General features: G+C 38.1%; 1 protein-coding gene and 1 long non-coding RNA gene across 6 annotated transcripts in view; one reads left to right on the top strand and one right to left on the bottom strand.

Moving 5' to 3' along the window:
• Nucleotides 1-23579, bottom strand: part of LOC125626657 (uncharacterized) — a 225423-nt gene that overhangs the window by 192875 nt on the left and 8969 nt on the right. The gene's annotated exons all lie outside the window — the stretch shown is intronic.
• On the top strand, nucleotides 2634-22073 carry KRT222 (keratin 222). 4 transcript variants are annotated; one of them, XM_075123535.1, is made up of 7 exons: nucleotides 2745-2813; nucleotides 6687-6996; nucleotides 8537-8665; nucleotides 9907-10127; nucleotides 11573-11649; nucleotides 12472-12580; nucleotides 19626-22073. In XM_075123535.1, the coding sequence occupies exons 3-7, from the start codon at nucleotides 8561-8563 to the stop codon at nucleotides 19837-19839; spliced, it is 726 nt and encodes a 241-aa protein (XP_074979636.1). In that variant the 5' UTR covers nucleotides 2745-2813; nucleotides 6687-6996; nucleotides 8537-8560; the 3' UTR covers nucleotides 19840-22073. The 4 variants fall into 4 exon arrangements, with proteins under 4 accessions (XP_048685845.1, XP_048685843.1, XP_048685842.1 ...); XM_048829888.2 differs by lacking the exon at nucleotides 6687-6996 and having other exon boundaries at nucleotides 2634-2870; nucleotides 20208-22073; XM_048829886.2 differs by lacking the exon at nucleotides 6687-6996 and having other exon boundaries at nucleotides 2635-2813.

The following is a 23579-nucleotide window of genomic DNA, read 5'->3' as shown; positions in this document are numbered from 1 at the left end:
TTAGGATCCTAAATCCCTTTTGAAAATAGGACTTAGTCGCCTAAGTCACTTTTGAAAATTTTTCCTTTAATCTCACAATCTATACTTAGGGTCATCAGCCTGTAATCACCAGGATCTCCTCTGGAGCCCTTTTAAAATATTAGCAATATGAACTACCTTCCAGTCATCTGATATAGAGACAGATTTCAGTAATAGGTTACATACTACAGTGAGTAGTTCTGCAATTTCATATTTGAGTTCCTTCAGAACTTTTGAGTAAATATCATCTGGTCCTAGTGACTTATTACTGTTTAATTTATCAATTCATTGTAAAACTTCAATTTGGGAAAATACTTCAGATTTGTTTCAGAGTAACAGCCGTGTTAGTCTGTATTTGCAAAAAGAAAAGGAGTACTTGTGGCACCTTAGAGACTAACCAATTTATTTGAGCATAAGCTTTCGTGAGCTACAGCTCACTTCATCGGATGCATACTGTGGAAAATACAGAAGATGTTCTTATACACAGAAACCATGAAAAAATGGGTGTTTACCACTACAAAAGGTTTTCTCTCCCCCACCCCATTCTCCTGCTGGTAATATCTAAAATGATCACTCTCCTTACAATATGTATGATAATCAAGGTGGGCCATTTCCAGCACAAATCCAGGGTTTAACAAGAACGTCTGAGGAACGGGGGGGGGTTGTAGGTAGGAAAAAACTCAAAAAGGATAGCTCTGATGTGGCTATTGCCCCCACATCCTCTGTAGTGAAGATTAATGCAAAGAATTAATTTAGCTTCTCTGCAATGGCGTTGTCTTTCCTGAGTGCTCCTTTAATACTTTTGTTGTTTGGTGGCCCCACTGCTGACTTGGCAGGCTTCCTGCTTCTGATTTACTTTTTTTTTTTTAATTGCTGCTACTTTTCCCATCTTTATCAAGTTACTTATCAAATTATTTCTTGGGCTGCCTTATTATACTTTTACAATTTATTTGCCAGAGTTTGTGCTCCTTCCTATTTTACTCACTAGAATTTAACTTCCAAATTTTAAAGGATGCCTTTTTGCCTCTAACAGCCTGTTATTCTGCTATTTAGCCATGGTGGCATTCTTTTGGTTCTCCTACTGTCTTTATTTGATTTGGGGTATACATTTAGTCTGAGCCTCTATTATGGTGTTTTCTTGACCGTAATAAAAATTAAGATACAGTTATGCTAACAGTAGATAAAACTCGCATAGAATAATGACTTCTAAATACAGATTTAGATTTTGATAGCAACATTCTTTGGACTAAATTACACTTCAGTGTTTCTAAAAGTTCTTTTTTTCGCAAGTAGCGTTCAGCAAGTTATATATCAATGTTATCTAGTTAAGCAGAAATAACTAGATAAATCAAGATGTATAGTATTAGTTTTATCTAAATATTCACACCAAAAATTAACTGGAAAATGATCAAATATATATTATCAACAAAAGCATATGTTAGTTGTCCTAACTGTACTACTGTACACTGTAAACCTATCTAGGTCTTTTAAATTTCTATCATAACAACAGTCATATTGGGTCAGAACAATGGTTCATCCACCCCAGTATCCTGTCTTCAGATAGTGGGTGATGCCAGATGTTTCCAAGGAAATGAACAGTTCAGGGCAATTATCAAGTGATTCTTCCCATTGTCTAGTCCCAGCATCTGCCAGTTTGAGGCTCAGTGACTTCTTTATTCACTTTCTACACACCAATCATGATTTTATAGATCGCTGTAATACCCTCCCTTAGTTGTCTCTTTTCCTGACTGAACAGTCCCAGTCTTTTTAATCTCTCCTCATATGGAGGCTGTTCCATACCGCTACACATTTTTGTGGTCCTTCTCTGTACCTTTTACATTTCTAATATATCTTTTCTAAGATGGGGCGAACAGAACTGCATGGTGTGGGTGTACCATGGATTTATATAACAGCATTCTGATATTTACTATCTTATTATCTATCCCTTTTCTAACGGTACCTAACATTCTGTTAGCTTTTTTGACTGCCGCTGCACATTGAGTGGATGGTTTCAGATAACTATCCACAATGACTCCAAGATCTCTCTTGAGTAGTAACAGCTAACTTAGGCCGCATAATTTTGTATGTCTACTTGGGATTCTGTTTTCCAATATGCACTACTTTGCATCTGTCAGCATTGAATTTCATCTTCCATTTAGTTGCCCAGTCACCCAGTACAACACTAGACTTTCTGACTGTTGTTAATGCTGGCTTACTTCCCTCCTTTGCATTCCAGGAGTACAGCCAACCAAATTATGATTGCCACATGCAAGAGTGTACTGCCAGGAAAGTGTACTGTGCCCCCTCTCTGGTCTTTCAAATTCACACTGGACAGCTATAATTTTGCCCTTATTATCAATATATCTTTCAGACTCTAGTTTCTTGGGTAAGTGTCTGGCTTTACAATGTAATATACACATGAAGACACTACTTTTGTTCATTTCATCACATTATCTGGGTCTTACCTTTTTAATCACTGCAGAATTGAGAGGTATTTGTATTTTTAAACATGATCTTCAAAACCAATTAAAAGCAGATGATTTTTCAATGCTCCTACAAAAAAGAGCTCTGCATCTTTAAAATTCTGCTGTATTTTCTCTCCCTCTCTCTGCTTTCACTGCAGGCAGTGTAGGCTCTGCAGCAGCTGGCTCATCCTATCAATAAGGTTCCCGTTAGTCAAGGTGGAGGATGGGAGCAGAATGGAACTGTCCCAGCTCCTCAATGAGATCAGGGCAAACTATGAAATGCTCATCACCAGAAATCAGATAGAGACCGTCCTCTCAACAAGAACCCAGGTAAAGAGAAAAAGGAGACAATCTATGTCTACCAAATTCAGCCTCAACCTCTTTGAGGTACAGTATTTCCTTTTCAATGCAGCATATTACTTGATTTAGAATTTACTGCAGTATGACTAGACCTAGAAGCTAAGAAAATGTTATGCTTAGGTTATGAAACTCACTCGAAAGGAATGCTCTGTAATGAATCTGGATGTTTGTCTGTACATACAAGACAGTTATATTGTTGTGACTAAAAAAACATGATGACATATACAATAACATGGTACCCTCTAGCCTCATTTAGAATTATCCCTCAGGAGGAAAACATCCTGAATATCATGTAGAGATGACGTAAAGAAGCCATTTATAAAGAGGATTTACAATTTTGAGCACATATGTTATGGAAAACTTTACCTTCTCGGGACAGATTTTCTATTGTTTTCATAAAACTATGCCATATTTGTCTGCAATGTTTATATTACTTGTTCTCTGTGTCATATTTTTAAAGGTTATAAATACCCTATTATAAATTCACACACAACACATCTCTTGAGAACAACAATGTTACAATAATGTGACAAATCTGACTACAAACCATCAAATGCCAAAAATTCCACACTGAAATTTGGGTCTTATATCACCCTTTTGTATTTTAATATTACAAAGTATCAGGGAGTAGCCGTGTTAGTCTGTATCCACAAAAACAGCAAGGAGTCTGGTGACACCTTAAAGACTAACAGATTTATTTGGGCATAAGCTTTTGTGGGTAAAACACCAGTTCTTCAGATGCATGGAGTGAAAATTACAGATGCAGGCATTATATAATGACACATGAAGGAAAGGGAGTTACCTCACAAGTGGAGAACCAGTGTTGACAGGGCCAATTCGATCAGGGTGGATGTAGTCCACTCCCAATAATAGATGAGGAGGTGTCAATTCCAGGAGAGGCAAAGCTGCTTTTGTAATGAGCCAGCCACTCCCAGTCCCTATTCAAGCCCAAATTAATGGTGTTAAATTTGCAAATGAATTTTAGTTCTGCTGTTTCTCTTTGAAGTCTGTTTCTGAAGTTTTTTTGTTCAAGTATAGCTACTTTTAAATCTGTTATAGAAAGTCCAGGAAGACTGAAGTGTTCTCCTACTGGCTTTTGTATGTTACCATTCCTGATGTCTGATTTGTGTCCATTTATTCTTTTACGTAGGGACTGTCCGGTTTGGCCAATGTACATGGCAGAGGGGCATTGCTGGCACATGATGGAACAGACTTCAAAGAGAAAAAGCAGAACTAAAATTTATTATATAATGCCTGCATCTGTAATTTTCACTCCATGCATCTGAAGAAGTGGAGTTTTACCCACGAAAGCTTATGCCCAAATAAATCTGTTAGTCTTTAAGGTGCCACCAGACTGCTTGTTGTTTTTGTGGATACAGACTAACACGGCTACCCCCTGATACTTGACACTACGCAAGGCACTAAATTTAGCTGTATGGAGTGGAAATCCATCAGCCTCAACAAAAATCTCACACAGATACAGACAGACATCATCTTCCTCTCCCAGTGCAAACAGATGGACATCATACCAAATGGACTGAAGGTAGAAAATCTCTTGCAATCGACATACTACATTGACTATGGTGAGAGACTGTGCCACACACTCTCAAAGAAACTGAGGAACCACCTGATCAGCATCCTGTACAGCAGACAGGAGAAGATCAAGAATGAGCTCTCAAAACTGGAGACTCTCATACAAAACCAACCTTCCACACAAACTTTCACGTGGCTGGACTTTACAAAAAAGAGACAAGCCATTTACAACGCAAACTTCACTTCTCTACAGACGTAAAAGGACAGTAAACTATCTAAACTCCTACATGCCACAGGGGGCTACAACAGTGGTACCCTCAACTCACCTAACAATATTGTTAATCTAGCCAACCACACACTTAGCCCAGCGGAAGAGTCTGTCCTATCTCGGGGACTCTCTTTCTGCCCCACCACCCCCACGAACATGATACAGTTCTGTGGTGATCTGGAAGCCTACTTTCGTCGTCTCCGACTCAAGGAGTATTTTCAACACACCACAGAACAGTGCACTGACCCACAGGAACCCTCCTACCAACACTACAAAAAGAAGAATTCTCCATGCACTCCTCCTGACAGTTGAAATGACAGACTGGACTTCTACAGAAAGTGCTTTTGCAGACATGCACAGGTTGAAATTGTGAACAAACAAATCACTTGTCCCATAACCTCAGCCGTACAGAACGCAATGCCATCCACAGCCTCAGAAACAACTCTGACATTATGATCAAAGGGGCTGACAAAGGAGGTGCTGTAGTCATAATGAACAGGTGGGATTATGAACAGGAGGCTGCCAGGCAACTCTCCAACACCACATTCTACAGGCCACTATCCTCTGATCCCACTGAGGAGTATGAAAAGAAACTACACTATCTGCTCAAGAAACTCCCTGCTACAGCACAGGAACAAATCTACACAGTCACACCCCCAGAGCCCCGACCAGGGGTATTCTATCTGCTACCCAAGATCCATAAACCTGGAAACCCTGGACGCCCCATCATCTCAGGCATCAGCAATCTTACAAGATTATCTGGCTATTTGGACTCTCTCCTCAGACCCTACGCTACCAGCACTCCTAGCTATCTTTCAGACCCCACTGATTTACTGAGGAAACTACAATGCATTGGTAGATCTTCCTGAAAACGCTATCCTGGCCACCATGGATGTAGAAGCTCTTTACACCAATATTCCACATGAGGAAGGACTACAAGCTGTCAAGAACAGTATCCCTGATGAGGCCACGGCACACCTGGTGGCTGAGCTTTGTAACTTTGTCCTCACCCACAACCATTTCAGATTTGGGGATGACTTATACCTTCAAGTCAGTTGCACTGCTATGGGTACCCGCATGGCCCCACAGTATGCCAACATTTTTATGGCTGACGTAGAACAATGCTTCCTCAGCTCTCGTCCCCTAGCTCCCCTCCTCTACTTGCGCTACACTGATGACATCTTCATCATATGGACCCACAGGAAGGAGGCCCTTGAAGAATTCCACCTGGATTTCAACAATTTCCACTCTACCCCACCATCAACCTCAGCCTGGACTAGTACACACAAGAGATCCACTTCGTGACACTACAGTGCAAATAAGTGATGGTCACATAAACACCACCCTATACCGGAAACCTACTGACAGATATACTTACCTACATGCCTCCAGCTTCCATCCAGGACACATCACACCATCCATTGTCTACAGCCAAGCCCTAAGATACAACCGAATGTCCTCCAATCCCTCAGACAGAGACAAACACCTACAAGATCTTTATCAAGCATTCTTAAAACTACAATACCCACCTGCTGAAGTGAAGAAACAGATGGACAGAGCCAGAAGAGTACCCAGAAATCACCTACTACAGGATAGGCCCAACAAGGAAAATAACAGAACACCACCGGCTGTCACGTATAGCCCCCAGTTAAAACTTCTGCAGCACATTATCAATGATCTACAACCTATCCTGGAAAATGATCCCTCACTCTCACAGACCTTGGCAGGCCAGTCCTCGCTTACAGACAGCCCCCCAACCTGAAGCAAATACTCACCAGCAACTATACACCACACCACAGAAACACTAACCCAGGAACCAATCCCTGTAGCAAACCTCGTTGCCTACTCTGTTCCCATATCTACTCTAGTGACACCATCAGAGGACCCAACCACATCAGCCACACCATCAGAGGCTCATTCCCTTGCATGTCTACTAATGTTATATATGTCATCATGTGCCAGCAATGCCCCTCTGCCATGTACATCGGCCAAACCGAACAATCCCTATGTAAAAGAATAAATGGACACAAATTGGACATTAGGAATGGTAACATACAAAAGCCAGTAGGAGAACACTTCAGTCTTCCTGGACATTCTATAACAGATTTAAAAGTAGCTATACTTGAACAAAAAAACTTCAGAAACAGACTTCAAAGAGAAACAGCAGAACTAAAATTCATTTGCAAATTTAACACCATTAATTTGGGCTTGAATAGGGACTGGGAGTGGCTGGCTCATTACAAAAGCAGCTTTGCCTCTCCTGGAATTGACACCTCCTCATCTATTATTGGGAGTGGACTACATCCACCCTGATCGAATTGGCCCTGTCAACACTGGTTCTCCACTTGTGAGGTAACTCCCTTTCCTTCATGTGTCATTATATAATGCCTGCATCTGTAATTTTCACTCCATGCATCTGAAGAACTGGTGTTTTACCCACAAAAGCTTATGCCCAAATAAATCTGTTAGTCTTTAAATTGCTACCAGATTCCTTTAATATTGCAGAAATTCTGAATACTGAGAGATTTACTCATCATAGGCCAGATTCCCCAATACACTCTGACGGCTTTGCGCCACTCTGAAGACGCAAAGCAGCCATAAACACAGTTTAACTGTCTTATTAAGCCAACTTTACATTTTTTTTGCACCAGGGCAGCGCAAAGCAGCCAAAGTACTGAGAAATCTGGCCTCACATGTGTTGCAGTACTGAGACACAAAACAGCAGGTAGAGAACAGAGTTCAGCATGAAGTGTGAATTACATGGCTTTTCTTATCATAATGGTGGATTGATAACGTTAAAAACACATTAACATTTTAAAGACAAAATATTAGTTCTTCTTTTACTCTCCTGCCAAGACTCGAATTCAAGAATTTTTCCCTCAGTAACAGCTGATGTCATAACAAGAACCTATGGTAAAGTAGGAAAGTGCGCAAAGGAAAATGTTCTGTTTCAGGTGCTTGTGATGTCACCAATGCTTGCAGGCAAAACACAGAAATGTGAAAGGAACCCTAATTATCATTATCATAATAAACACTACATAAGTACCGAGCATTATTCCTACTAGAAACTGACCAGACATGACCATTTTAAAGTAATGTAATATACCCCATAACCACAGTTACTGTCAAGCTGCTTCACAATCTAATTTATGTAACATATCTAATAGTGGAATAAGATCTGAAATAAGCATTGCCAACTTCACTGACTTCAGTGAAGCTAGGCTTATTTAATACAGAGCTGGATTTGGTCATAATATAGTTGATAAGCCAATACTGGATCAGCATTACAACGAAGAGTGTTATAAAGTGCAGGGGAAGAGTGTTCTAAACATCTGGTTTAGGTTCTCTAATAGGTTAGCCTGACCATCCCTATCCTATACTTTTCTGCACCTAAGATAATACAAGTCTCAAAATTATTAATAAAATATTTCAATGAGTTCTTCATTCTTTCTCTACTATATGATTGTTCAATCCATGCCAATGTATCTGGCCCCGATATTGTTAATCAACTGAGATTTTGCACAGAATATGTCCAAGTTGTGTCTGTTTCTGTGAGTATTTATGTTAAGATAGCAGAGACAAAAGTAACCTGTCTTCTTAAGCCTCTTTCGTAGAAGTGCAACAGTTACTAAAGATACAGCAAAGTATTTCCCAGTAGAGGTTGCAATACAACAGGTTCCTCAGAGTTTACAATATTCTGATAATGACAGTTTAGCTTTTCATTACAACCTTGAACAAATATATTCAGTTGCCACACAAAAAAATTAACCTAAAAAACCTGTTTTAAGAGAAGTAGATAAGATTTTTTTTCAAAATTACATTTATTTTATGTTCATTCTTTTAAAATATTTTTTATTTGTAATACTGTTATCTTGTTTATCATTTTCTGTAGCTAGAAGAAGGTACAAGTGAAAGAATGGACAAAGATGAAGAAGCTTTAAAGGCAGCCAGAGCAGAGCTCAGTGAAGCCAGGCGACAGTGGCATCGTATGCAAATTGAAATTGAATCTCTCCAGGCTGTGGTAAGCATGGTCAAAAATTGATATTATCAACTTCCTGAAAAAAATAACCTATTTCTTCTTCTGACATGCAGCATTCCATAGTTCAATATGCACATCAATGACATCTAACAGATGATGAAAACACAGCAAGAACAGAAATGCATAGTGGCTTTGCCTGGGGCCTTTATCTCTTTCTCTTGGTCATTAATTGCCAGAAACTCCCCCAGTCAGTTATCAATGCTTAAGAATATGACATCTTTTGATTCAGAATCTATAATTTTGCACATACTGCTATATGTTTACTTTTTTACTCCTGACAATCAATACCCACAGATTTCAAGAATTCTTCCACAATATCCCCATATCAATTTCCTAATAAATATCCTGCCTGACTGATCTATTCAAATCATGTTTATTTTAATTCTTTGGAACTATGGCTCTGAGTCAACAAAACAATTAATAATATACTTTAAGTTAAGAATGTACTTAAATGTTTTGCTGAATCACAGCTTAAAGTCTATAATAGTGTTGAAAACAATTCTGTCCATCTATCCAACTGCTTTGACTGACTACATTAGGGAACTTTAGAAAACAATCCTTCTCCCACTGCTATCATCAGTTCATCTGCTCTGGTGGGAGATCTAGTGTAGATTAGTTTCTGGCAACTTCCAGTGTCACACCAAAAGAGACTTGTGTACACCAGCATTCCCAGTGGTGTAGATAAAGTGGTGGTAGCACTGATGGGAATTTTTCTTAAAATTCACTAGTGATGACAAAGCCTAGGAATTACACTGTTTGTAACAGGATTTCAGGGAGATCCACTACTGACAACAGATGTCAGATATTTGTCAATTTCCCTATTGCAGACAGGGGTTGTAACTTGATGATGATGACTTTGCAACACTGTGAATACCTGTGACTATTAGAAAACACATAATTCTGGACAGCTGGGTGAAATTACTCATCAAAACTGATTGATTTCATCATATAGTAGAAGGCTACAATTTTTGTGTGTGAGCTTCTAATTGAGTTTATATGTTTACAGATCTTTCTGGAAAATTAGATGCAAAAAGCCACCAGTTTAAGTTTCTTATCAAAGGTGTTATAAAAGCTGGATTATTATTACAGTTCCTAAAGATTATTTAGCAAATAAATTGAAAAATAAATTTTAAAATATGTTGTCTGAATTGTTAGTAAACACTATGTGGAACTGAACTTTTAGAACTACTTTTTGGACCTTTAATATTGGATTTATTTGCCAGGAAAGAGGATTGGAAAGTTGTCTGCATGCCACTGAGCAGCGGTACCAGATGCAACTGCAGAATTTAAAAGCTGAGATTGAAAGTTTAGAGAAGGAGCTACAGCAAGTGAGGAGAGGTATTGAGGAACAGCTTCAGGAGCATGAAATACTACTGAACACTAAGATGAGGCTGGAGCAGGAGATAGCAACGTATCGCAGTTTGCTGGAGAAAGAGGAAAACAGGTATTTTACAGAATGGAGAAAGTGTATTTGCTTTTATATTATTTTTCAGAACTTCTGTTTGCAGTACTTTTCAGAGTTGCAATCACATGAACTCCGCCATCAAATATAGTAGCAAATCCTTCATGAAAGGAATTTTCATTTTGACCTGTGCAAGTTCTATTCAGGCATATTTAAAATCTAAAATTAATATGTTAAATGATTGCATGAACAACTTTCATGCCATTAAAATATCTTATCTTACAAATTCTGCAGTGCTTATTTTTTCTGATTTTCCATGGTTTTCTTTAGACAAATTATCGGTTTTGTTTTTTTAAAGTAAAGTTTATTATTTAACCAATATTTAAAAGCAGTTTGGCCCCCACAGTAGGAAGTATTTAGGACTCACCAACCCTAATTGAAAACAAAAAAGGATAGTACTGGGTGTGTGTGCCCACCTCTATTATCAGATGTTTGCTTCAGTACAGTTTTAATCTAATTATACATAGTGGACCTGATTTACCACAGTGTTACACCATTTTGATTTCAATTGAGTTACTCCAGCATCAAACTGGAGTAAAATATATTGATCAAAACCTGTAAAAACAAAATACTGCTGTAATAATTCAACACAGATTTAGCTTTAATGTTTTAAAGAAAGAGAGAAAACTTAAATAATTCCAAAGCTACTAGTTTAAACAGTTCTTCATTTTCCCACATACACTGTACTGCTCATACATTAGCATTGTCATCTTTAAGCCTTCCCATGCTTTGAATATGTGAATTCCCTGAAGATAAATTAGATATATTTCATCTGGAAAATCTCAGGTATCAGAGGCAGGATTTGGGTTTGGCACATCTGAGTATCTGTCAACATAAATGATGTTAAATACTGAAATATTGGTAGTGTTCCCATGTTAAAGAATAAGGGTCCCATTCTCCCTGAAATAGGGATAACCTCCATAGGCAACATGAAACTCCACTATTTTTGCAAGTAAAAGTGTTTCTTAGGAATACTTTTGGGTGGGCGGGAATTTTGCCTCCTCTGCCCCATGCAGAAGAAGCTAGAGGGTTTCACTCCAAGAACCTCACAGGCAAAAACATGTGCACATTAGAGCCCCAAGTGAGGGAACTTATTTAGCATTTTTTCAATATATTGCTATTTACATGTATAACTATGTAAAAATATACATAGCTCATTATGAATAAATAAAAAAAATATTAAGAAAAGGTCTTTCTCGCATACTTCAAAATTACTAAAAACCTTTCAGGAAAGAATGATGGAATACAAATACAAATTTTCAACATTCTTTAGTCCTACAATCAAAATAAGATATGACTACAATAAATCTATATACAAATCTCATTGTCATTATTTCTACATATTTTCCCCTCAATTGCTCACCATTCACGTTTTGGATTAAAACAACAACATTATTACATTTTTGTAATATTTTCATTTTTTTCAGGTTTCATTGTTCTACACCTGATAGAAAAGATGACAGAAAACCTACCACCAGCAAGACAGCTTTTATCCCACCTTCAAGTGAGTTTTTTAAGACAAGGGAACATTCCTAAAATAAAACCACAATAGTTTCTTAGTTCTTAATGTTGCCCAGATGAATTTCCTAAACAGGAGTGACAAAAAGGTACTAGTGTTGTGATGGACCACATGCTTTCTTCCCATAGATAAACCCAAAGGAGAGTAAAACTTGTACCCCAAACTCCAGGAGTAAAAACTTTACTGAATTAAAATATATTGATGAATGCTGTGCATCAGATATCTTACAGTAAATTATTGAAAAACATAGCTGATTCTGTATTTGATTAATACATAGCTAGGAAAGAACTATTTCTGATTTCTCTTATCTCAGATCTATTGTCACATATTCCAGTCTACAGTATCTTTAAAAAACAATTAAATGCCTAATTTAGTCACAGATAATGCCAAAATAAACAATTTAGACCTAAATTCTTCTCAGGCCAGAATGGAGAAGATGGCCAGAGACAGGGCCTGGTGTATGATCCTCCACTGGAATTTGTTTGCCAGGGCTGAATTCAGGTGGGTGAGTTAGGAGGGCATACAGAGAAACACAGATTTTCTTCTGAAAGGGGGTAGCTTGCACCCAAAGCTAGCACATACTGCTGACCACAACATATAGATAGCTCAGTTACCAGATACGCCCCCAAGTGACAGACTACAGTCCCTTAAGGAGATGGTACACAAGCTGGCATAGTAGCCAGGATTACCTCCTACTAGTCTCTTGAACATTATAAAGAGATCTTTTCCTGATGATTGTACAAGGAGTGAAGGCTCCTGAAGAGGGCTCAGAAGAAATATCTGGTATATTTGCATTTTCCTTTACAGCTGGTGCCGTAAAGAAGCATGAATATGAAAAGGTGGAAAAACTGACAAAGCAAGCAATCTTAAATGGAAGCGTTGTGAAGGAAAGTGCTGAAGCTCATGGCACTATACAGTAAGACAAACATAAATTTAGCAAAATTATATATATATATATATATATATGTTCTATATATGTAAATGTAAACCTCTCTGGGCTGCACTCTGTATCCCTGGTAGCATCCTTCTTGTACACCATTTCCAGTTAGCAAGTAGGCAACTATAAGATCAGTGTGGACAACACCTCCATCAATAAGTGGTGCTGTATCATTATTTTAGTGCTAAGGTGTTGCCTTGTTTTGATAGTATGCTCTCTGATCAGAACAAGGGAGAAGAAAGGAGAGGAGAAGTTTCTAGTTCTGCCTGTGTGTACTGGAGTTGTTGCTTGCAGTGTCCCAATAAATCCTTTTATTTCTGTAAGCGAGTATTACAACTGGTGGCAGTAGCTTCAAGATGGCAAAAGCACTTTGGCCCGAGAATAAATGTATTGGTCATGCAGGTGAGACTGGAATCTGTGAGTACTTAACAGACTTTGAGCTATTGCTCTCTGTAAATGAATGGACTGATGAGAAAGCAGTACAGTACTTCACAGTTTTTTTGGATGGTGATGCCAAAGCCTTTTGCTAGCACCTTCCTAGTGCAAATCATGGATCTTACAAAAAGTTACACAAACATTTATACACTGCTGGGGAGTGGAGGGGAGGGGATCTTTTGAAATACTGGAAGGAATGACAAGCCAGGAGGTGTCAGGAAGGTGGAACTCCTGCATAGTTATTTGTGGGCATTGAAAAGATTGTTCAATAGGGCTTTCCCTACCCCACCCTGTCCAGAACATGACTTGAGTGAAGCAGAATGTGCTGTGCAAAATCTGGAACAGGCAATGCAGAGAGGGGCCTATGTCCAGTGGCAAGCCATGAGAGAATCCTGTGTGAAAAGACAGTTTATAAACAGTTTAATAGGGGAACTTCATAAACTGCTGGGGAAGGAAGATAAAATACTAGATAAGGCTATGGGCCAGATTATATACAGAGTTACAAATGTGGAAGCAGAAATTGGGTTTCCTTAAAGTATCAGCTGTTAATGCCCAGACTCATGGTGACTCCTTTATGCCAGATGCAGCACTTCACGAAATAATTGCTAGTGAGGTGGCTAAAATGCTGGAGGAGGCATGGGTGCAAGCTATTCTCAGGTAGGTGTCTCATGGGTTACTTGAGACAGACCGTTTCCTGACATTTGCAGGCAAAGTGGATGAAAAGGCTACTGGAGTCAGAATTGCCCGAGCACAGGAACCCACACCGGAGAAGCTAAAAGTTGTTGAGGCAGTAAGGTCACCCTCAGCAACTATTAAAATGGGCCATTTGAAGAGCCGGCCAGATACCTGTTACTATGTGTCTAGAGACATCAACAGCTGGAAAACCACAATGCTGTTGGACTTATGACCTGAATTATGTCTGATATATGGAGAACACGCAGTGCTGAAAGGAATAAAAAAGTTTATGCAGGAGGTAAACTGATAAGTATTGATCATCAACCACTGCACATAATGGGAGACATCCAGCTCCTACTGAACTCAGGGTTTTTGCACACTAAATGGGCTTTTGTTGAGGCGACCAATATTTCTAGTGCTGTAGTATTGGGAGTGGATTTCATCCAAGAGCACCACAAGAACCCTTGGGGTGTTAATAAAACAAATTTGCCCCCATACAATATTCAGATACCTCTGTTGGATGTGGATAGGAGGAAGTGTGGATCCTGAGGGAAAACTCTTGGGGCCTTAGAGGTGACTCTACCATGACTACAGAGGATGACAGAGATAAATTGCTTCCTGTGGTGGTTCAGAATAAAGTTGTGGTGAAACCAGGTCATCATTCAATAATACCTTTAAGAATAAAGGACTGTTTCAGTGAACCTGTAGGAGTGTTGGAAGCTAGAAACATCCATTTAGAATTGCAGTTTGGCAGAAATGTGTTTCAAGCTGGACCAAATGAGGACTGGCAAGCTAGTGAAAAATCAGACCACGGGGACAGTGTCCAATGTAGCTAGTGTCTCAAAGCCTCTCACAGAGGTCAAGAGCTGTGGAGCAATCCAGTCAGTAGTACAGCCAGAGGCTGACTTGACAGAAGCACCTGTAGAAGGCAATAAAAGGAAACAATCCGAACTGTTCTTACAATATGCTAGCATGTTCTCCAAGAATACTGAAGAGCTTGAGAGATATGATTTGGTGCAACATCGAACTGGGCTTAAACCAGAGAGCATTCCCGTGATGCAGCCTCCACATCAGATGCCCCTGACATATCAGGTAACAGTGAAAGTTAAACCACTTGTGGGAGGATGCCCTGACTGAGCAATCTACATCACCTTGGGCAACCACAATTGTAATTGTGGAAAAGCCCAACAGAGACTTGAAGATATGAGTGCTGGAGACTGGACTAGATGACCTTTCAAGGTCCCTTCCAGTCCTATGATTCTATGATATGCATTGACTACAGGAGATTTAATTCAAAAACAGTTCAAGATAGCTACCCACATAGCAGACTCCTAGATAGTATGTCAGGAGCAAAATATTTTAGTAGTTTTGATTGGGTATTTGGATACCTTCAGATTAAAGTGGCACCTAAAGATCAAGAAAAAACTGCCTTTGTGAAACCTCATGGATTATTTCAATTCTTTTCAGACTCATGAATGCATCAGGGATATTTCCAGAGAATAGTAAATGATTTAACCCAAGTTTTGAGAACTGAAGACATCCTCATGTACACAGATGACTTCATTTGTTTCCACAAAACATGGGAGGAATATATGGTAAAAGTGGAAAGGATTCTAAAGCTTTTTAAACAGTCATGGTTTAAACATGCAGGAAACAAAAGTCAGTTTGTGAGGAGTCGCATCAGGACATACAGTCAGCAAGAAGGGTTGAAACCCCAACCCCAGAAACTGACCATTATAAAGTTTGTGAAGGTTCTTACAAACCCGGAGAAGGTAAAGTAGATTGTAGACCTTTCCAGATTCTATAGGAGATTTGTACTAAATTTCACAACATGAATACCAGATAACTAAGAATGACTTTCTCTGGACAGAGGGACACCAAAAAGCATTTGAGTCACTGAAGGAAGGATTTCTCAGCCATGTTGTACTTAAATTCCCAGACCCATCCTGTCCATTCATGGTAACCTATAAGGGCTCAAAGGTTTCACTTGAACAAATTGATATTCACTTGCTGGAGGAGTCTCTGCTCCTTGAAGTCTTTAAACCATGATTTGAGGACTTCAATAGCTCAGACATAGGTGAGGTTTTTCACAGGAGTGGGTGGGTGAGATTCTGTGGCCTGCATTGTGCAGGAGGTCATAGATGATCATAATGGTCCCTTCTGACCTTAGTATCTATGAATCTATAAGCACTTGAACAAACTGATAAGCTTGGTAGTCACAGATCGGTGGCTTTTGGCTACAGAACTGAAGTGTTTGGCTATTTGTGAAAACTATCCAGGCTTATTGTCCATATTTATTAGTTATGGAATTCACAGTGTACACATATAATGCCCTGCAATGGTTCCTTATGAAGCATAACCCAGAAGGAAAACCCGTGGAGATAGATTCACTAACTGTCCAAATATACATTCACCATAAATCTGGAAAGCAAAATATGGTTGAGGAAACTCTCTGCCAGGTCAGGGCAGTAAAAATAGACTCACACTGGTCCTGTGAGGACATCCAGTAAGAACAGACTAAGGAGACTGAGTTAATTTTGGTGCACTAACAGATTAAATGAAGGATATGTAGATGGAGGGAGGTTCAATTCAAGAACAATTACCCGTTTAACCAGCTACTAACTTGCTGGTGAAGGAGCATAACATGATTGTCTTGCCAGCAAGCTTACAGACAACAACAGTATTGCAGTGTCTTTATGATAATGAAGCTGCAGGACACCAGTGGTATGAATAGACAATGAGCCAGGTACAGAACAGGGTTTTTTTTGGCTGGCATGGCTGCTGATGTTAAGGTACTTTTCCTGTCTCACCCATCAAGAAAGGAAAGTGCCAGCAACGAGAGGCAGAAGTCCTTTATGGGAAATGCCTCAATCTGTTGAGCCCTGCGAGTTCATACAGATTGACTTAAAAGGCCCACTACAGAAACACCAGCTGGAAATCAATATTGGTTGATAGTGTATGACACCTTCTCAAAGTACATGGTAGCACAACTACTGAAGGCTAAAAGGAGTGAGAGAGTTATGGATGCATTGATGAAACATGTAGTTGCATCTGTAATGATCAGGGGAAAGAATCTGAATCATGGTTATTACACGAGGTTTGCCGACAACTCCAGGTAAACAAGGTGAGGACCAGTGTTGTCCACCTTCTGAGTAATGAGAGAGTGGAAAGAGTAAACCAGACCATTGGTTCCATGCATAGAGTTTTAGTGAAGACCAACAAGACTGGGACACAAAGATATCTTTTGTCATCTCTGCATATAACACCAGCCAGCATGCAACTGTCCCTCACTCTCCCTATGAAATTATTTTTCAACTCTGCAAATTCATGCTTCCCTGTGGATGTTGAGGCAGCAGGAACCAGCAAGGCCCCCTGAACCTCCACTGGTGGGTGACATGGCCAAGTCTTATATCTGACCTGAGGACAGCATTCCAGAAGGTGGAGGAAAGATGAGCTGGAAGCAAGCATGCCAGGAATAAGATGCCAGGAAATAGGAGAATTATGCGCCCATCCAGGAAGGAGAGAAGGCTACACAACTGGAAAAAGCAGCCTGGAAAAAAATCCAAATTTATACCTTTTAGGAGGGAACTTTACACAATAACTAAGAAAATAAATGACTTATTCTTGCTGTTACAAAAAGCAAGAGCTCACCCTTTCGTAGTGCCTAGAGAACTGATGCACAGATGAATTGAAAGAAAGGGGAGACAAACACTTAAGATATTCAATAATCATCCCAAAGGGATACAGAAGAGGATTTGGAAGAATCCAAGCAGGTTCCTATAGCTATGGGAGGCAAGTCATGGAGGAGGAATTGTCAGGGTGTCTTCAGAACCTCAAGATACTGTAGTCTTCAACAGGCATTGTCCACAACAGATAAGCCTAACATGAAGGACATGGACCCTGCCCGCACTCTCCTTACAATGTGTATGATAAACACCCATTTTTTCATGGTCTGTGTGTATATAAATCTCCTCACTGTATTTTCCACTTTATGCATCCGATGAAGTGAGCTGTAGCTCACGAAAGCTTATGCTCAAATAAATTGGTTAGTCTCTAAGGTGCCACAAGTACTCCTTTTCTTCCTGCACTCACTGATAATCTAGATCCAACTACGAATGAAGACTCAAGAGAACAGACCAACACGGAAATCTGTGTGGATGGCAAACTACCTGGATTCCTAGGAGTTACTATAATCAAACTTTTGTTACTGTTTTTAAATTATTTAACCAGCAGGGGGAAAGTAGTAATTATCAGTGCAGACAGCACTTCCACCAATAAGTGATGCTGTATCTTTCTCTTAATACTAAATTGTCTTGTTTTGATATTGGATTTGAGCAGGGAGGGGTATGTACCGTTTTTACCCTGCCTTTGCGTGCTGGAATTGTTACTTGCAGCATCCCAATAAATGCTTTGATTTCTATAAGCAACTATTACACTACACAGAGTAGCAATAACTACTCTTCAAGCTATACTGCGTTGCACAATTTTTTATTATCTAAGTTTTGTGATTGTATTTGTTTTTATGAGACACTATATATTATAATAAACATACTAATTCTAGTATCTGATTCCCTTCCAATAATGTGTCAGTTAGTAACCTTAATGATAAAAAAAAGAAGGTAAACAAGGCAATACTTCACTAAATGCTGCAGAGTGCTAAATAATTATTACGTAAATCAACAACATTGCTGTCTACCTTCTGCTTGCATGAGGCTAAAAATTGTGATTTTTGAGGGTTTCCATGTACCTCCACAGTGTGGAATCCAAATAGATTATTTTCAGAATCATACCCTTTGGGTGAAATCCTGGTGCCACTGAAATCAATGACAAAAATCCCATTTATATCAGTGGGGCCCAGATTTCACTCCTTATGTGTTATCAGTTGAGGAATACTTACATCAATCTGCAATAGACTATTTAAAGGTTATATAAAAACATACCGTCTTCAAGAGACTTTCTACATTTTTAGTATGAAACAGAATAGAATAAAATTATATTTTACCTAGCCAATCTTAAAAGCATTTTAAGACCTAAGAACTGTGAACTATACTATCTTACTAAAAAAAAAAACAGGTATTTTATTAGCCTTGTACATTATTTTTTCAGATTCTATTCTTGTGTTTTTCATATTGGTCCCTTTCCTACTTTCATTATGAACTACAGATACATGATAAATTTGCCAGGTTTCCTTGTTGTTAATTAAAGCAATTATTAAATATTATTTACCTTAACTTGCTTTACTAATACAGGACAGCATCGTTGTTGTTGTTTTTGTACCTTCTTTTTCTGGGCCAACTGTGTCACTAATATTTAAGTACAATTACTCATTGAAATCATTAGGGCCTGATCCTGAAACTCTTATTTATGTAAGTAATCCTCACTCTTGCCAACAGTCTGATAGACTTAAATGGGACTACTTGCTTAAGTAAAGTTTACTCATGTGAATGAAGGCTCTAGAATCAGGCTCTTAGCTACTATGTACTTAATTCTATCTTTGCACTAAAAGTAGGCAACAGTTCTGAAGTCTGCATCTGGATTTCTAACCCTCCTTACTTTGAATGCATTCAGATCTAGGGACTTGGTTCTGCCCATTACAGATATAGAGGTAACTGCAAAACTCAGATCCTGGGTTGGATTTCAAATAACCTTCCCACTAAAACCTGGGGGTGTTTAGACTCATAGCTTTTGATCCATTTCTATTTTTCTACAATAAGTAGATATATAATGAGGCTAACCCTTTAGTCTGTATTTCTTGAGAATGTAGCTATGAAAAAAGAACTCTGAAATCTCTGCATTTCCTAAAATTATCTCCATATCCCATTACGGAATTTTTCATCACATTTTAAAAGCATACTTTGAAGACATGTAATACTGTGCCTTCAGGATCACATTTACATTTCATTTATTGTTTCAGGACAGAAAAAGTGGATGAAGTTATTAAAGAATGGGAAGGATCTTTCTTTAAGGACAATCCTCATTTAAGGAAAAAATCTGTTTCTTTGCGCTTTGATCTCCACCTAGCAGCAACAGATGATGGATGTTTACAGACTAAACAGAATAACCTACCTGACATTGAAGTCAGGCTGGTAATGAGGAGGTCTTGCAGTATTCCATCTATCAAACCTTAACCTGCAGCAAACTAACTCATGGGTCATTTATGATGGGCTTTGGAAATAAATAACATTAGGACAGATGTAGATGGACCACATGGCTTCCCCTCATCTTGTCACAACTATGAAATGTTACTAAGTATATGCTTTAATAAATATACGAATAATGTGAGATTGTCTTAAATGAAAGAGAGCTGGGTATAGGTGTTATATTTCAAGAAACCTAACTCCTATTAGTTTTTTACTCTTTGTTCATTAATTTTCTCATTTGTTTTTTCCAAAACCTTGCTTTGCTTTGTAGAATTTCGTCAAATATTGAAGAATTGAACTATACCTTTATACCTTTACGTTACTTTTGTAACAAAGAATCTGTTTTCTCTTTTCAGTTAATGAAAACTGAACGTTTTATTTTCTTATTCTTCAATATAACAGTCATCATGTATCCTTGTATCACTAAAAACACAAAAGTATCATACTGGATGGTACACATCTAAAACCATTTTTTTTAACTGACAAAAGGTAAATGTATAAAAACTCTTAAAGTATGTAAACTATTACAAATAAATTTTCCTTGAAAAGGAAATGGCTAATTTTTTTTAATTTGAGAAAGTAACCCATCTAAAATAGTGTTTTCTCCAGTGCATCCATGCACATATTCCTTAAAACCGGTTTTACAAGGAAATAATATTGAGAGATATCATGCCATTGATTTTTAAGGAGAATTCTCCATTAAAATCAATTCAGGGTTTTACTTTAAAACTGAAGGTATGATATAGGCCATTGAGCTTACTACATCTATAGGTTTCCCTCTCTGAGTTCTAGTGAAATATAAAGGGTGAAATCCAGACTGCCCTGTAGTCAATAGGAGATTTGCAACTGACTTCACTGAGGCCAGGATTTCACCTGATGTGAAATACAAAATACTACACCTAGTCCCACAAGCACTCCATGCATGACATTTTATGACTTCAATGGAAGTTCCACACACAGAAGTCTTGTAGGATCAGCTCCATTGTGTTACTAGAAAGACAAGGTAAGGAACCTGTTTCTATGCTTATTTCATTTAAATTAATATGATTAAAAACAGATTTTTTTTCTGCATAGTAAACTTTCAAAGCTGCATAAAGTCAATGTTTAGTTGTAAGTTTTTGAAAGAAAAGACAAAGTTTTGTTCCGAGTTACGAACATCCCCCATTCCTGAGGTGTTCGTAACTCTGAGGTTCTACTGTATTGGCATTAAATAAATAGAAAATGAAAAATCCTAGAACTGCTTCTCCCTCCTGATTAATATATCTGTATTATCGTCTGAGCAATAAGTAAAATAGCTCCTTGAAGCTGTTAAAAATTTAGCCATCCCACAATTTTGAAAACAGTTATTTCCATACATTTCCAGTTGTTACAGTAAGTGTTTAAAGTAATTTGTATAAAATCCTCTTTAAAAAGTAATTTATGCTATTGTTTTACAGTATATGGCACATCATTATTATGCCTGGGCTTATTTACTGTATATTTAATTAAATTAACCAAATAAGGACTACAAATTTAAATACAAAATTTTTACTATATCTTTTATGGTATCTTCCACTGCTAATTCAAAGCAGTGTGGGTCAACCTCAGCTACATTAGATAACTTTCTTTCCACAGGAAAATAGAAATACAAACTTATACAAACATATTCTTACTATACTGTGAAACTAGGTTTAAACAACATATATGTTTAGGTAAGAATAACAGTTTACTTATGAAGAATATCTAAGGTATTGACCTTCCAAACTTTAATTGAAGTTCATGGGAGCTGCAAGCATTCAGTATCTCTGTTTTCTGCTGTTTCCGATTAGCATGTCAACATTTTATTCAGGTGTCAGCAATTGCCCTATTACCTGTGGCATGCAAAACAGACACTGACACTGCAAATTTCATCCAGTATTTAGTTAACTGCTTCTAAATTGTATTAATGTAAAAACAATGCATTTATACTGTAGGCCATTGTTCTATATCTACTGTTCTAAGCCAACTAATTAACATTAACCTTGACAGTCAAATATTGATCTGGTGTTGTTAATACTTGAGTACTTGGCATCCTGAATGTAACAGCCTGTTCTAGTAATTCCACTATGCAGATTTTTTGTGTTTATAATATATATCTTTTACAATACTTGAATTTAAACTAAACTGCTTTAAGGCACTTTGAACAGGGATATGAATTTACCAAAGTAAATGATACCACTGCAATAAAGAATAATTAAATTGAACCTGAAACTGCATATTATGTAATTTTGACATGCACTTACATTTAAAAGGTGAGGGGGGGTGGGGAGGGGGAGGGGTATACACAGTATATATACACACATATACAGATAGATAGATAGATATATATTTTAGATTTAGGTAACTTTATATATATCAATATATATATAAAGTTACCTAAATCTAAAATGAATGCAGTGGACTACAGGTGCTCTAGCATTACAACCCATGCTTGCTTTAGAACTTCTCTACAAATATTATAATCCAGGTTTCCTGTGGATCTTCTCATATCACATGGGGGGGGGGGGAATGTTGCCTGGTATATCATCATTTATTTATTATTGACTATTACTATTTGGGTATGCCAGTGACCCTGACCAGGACTGGAACCCCACTGTGCCAAGCACTGTACAAATATAGAATAGAAAACAGACCCTAGACCAAAGAGTTTACAGTCTAAAAGACAACATAGACAAACAGCAAGTAATTATCAGAAGTCTAGGCTGACATATATGACAGTAAAACTATTTAGGCACATGGATACTCACGGGAAAAGTTCGCACAGGAACATAGGAATTGCCATACCAGATAAGACCAATCATCCAGGATCTTGTATCTGACAATAGTCTGTACCAGATGCATCATAGGAAGGTGCTACAATCCCTACAATGGGCAACTATGGAATAACCTTGCCCATAAGAAAATTTAATTTTAACCATCCATCATTGGGCATATGCCGTGAAACATGATATTCTCTGTATTTTTTATCCTATCTAATGCAACTATGACTGTTCTCACTACCCTTATAAACTGCATGCATTGTACTGCTGAACACGTCTGGCCCAATAAGCTTACATTAAAATGTGTAGATTATCTAAAAAGAAAAAAAAATGAATATAGGGTCTATAATGGTAGTCAGCAACCTATTTAATCACAAGCACAGATCCTTAACTCCCAAATAGAATCCTAGTTACTTCAAACGAGACCCCATACAGTAAACCCTTTCCAGAATTGGGACTGTGGGCCTTACAGTGCAGTCAAACCACCCATTCAGACTCAGACAAAAATTTCATTGAAGTCAGTAAAAAGAAAAGGAGTACTTGTGGCACCTTAGAGACTAACAAATTTATTTGAGCATAAGCTTTCGTGAGCTACAGCTCACTTCATCTGATGCATTCTGTAGCTCACGAAAGCTTATGCTCAAATACATTTGTTAGTCTCTAAGGTGCCACAAGTACTCCTTTTCTTTTTGCGAATACAGACTAACACGGCTGCTACTCTGAAACCTGTCATTGAAATCAGTGGGAGTTTTACCAGATTAAGGATTGAAGGTTCAGACCAAAATGTTTAATCAAGGTTATGTTGTATTTCCACTTAAGTATCAAAGTGCTTAAGCAGTCAGTGGATAAAAGTACTACTGTTTCACTACTGAAAACATGGGTACAAATCTTGATTTTTTAAATTAACGTATCTGAGGAGAGACAAGGTGGGTAAGGTAATGTCTTTTATTG

Source organism: Caretta caretta, chromosome 27, assembly GCF_965140235.1.
Source record: "Caretta caretta isolate rCarCar2 chromosome 27, rCarCar1.hap1, whole genome shotgun sequence".
In the NCBI taxonomy this organism is placed as follows: domain Eukaryota; kingdom Metazoa; phylum Chordata; order Testudines; family Cheloniidae; genus Caretta; species Caretta caretta.
This window is presented reverse-complemented; position numbering and strand designations above follow the sequence as displayed.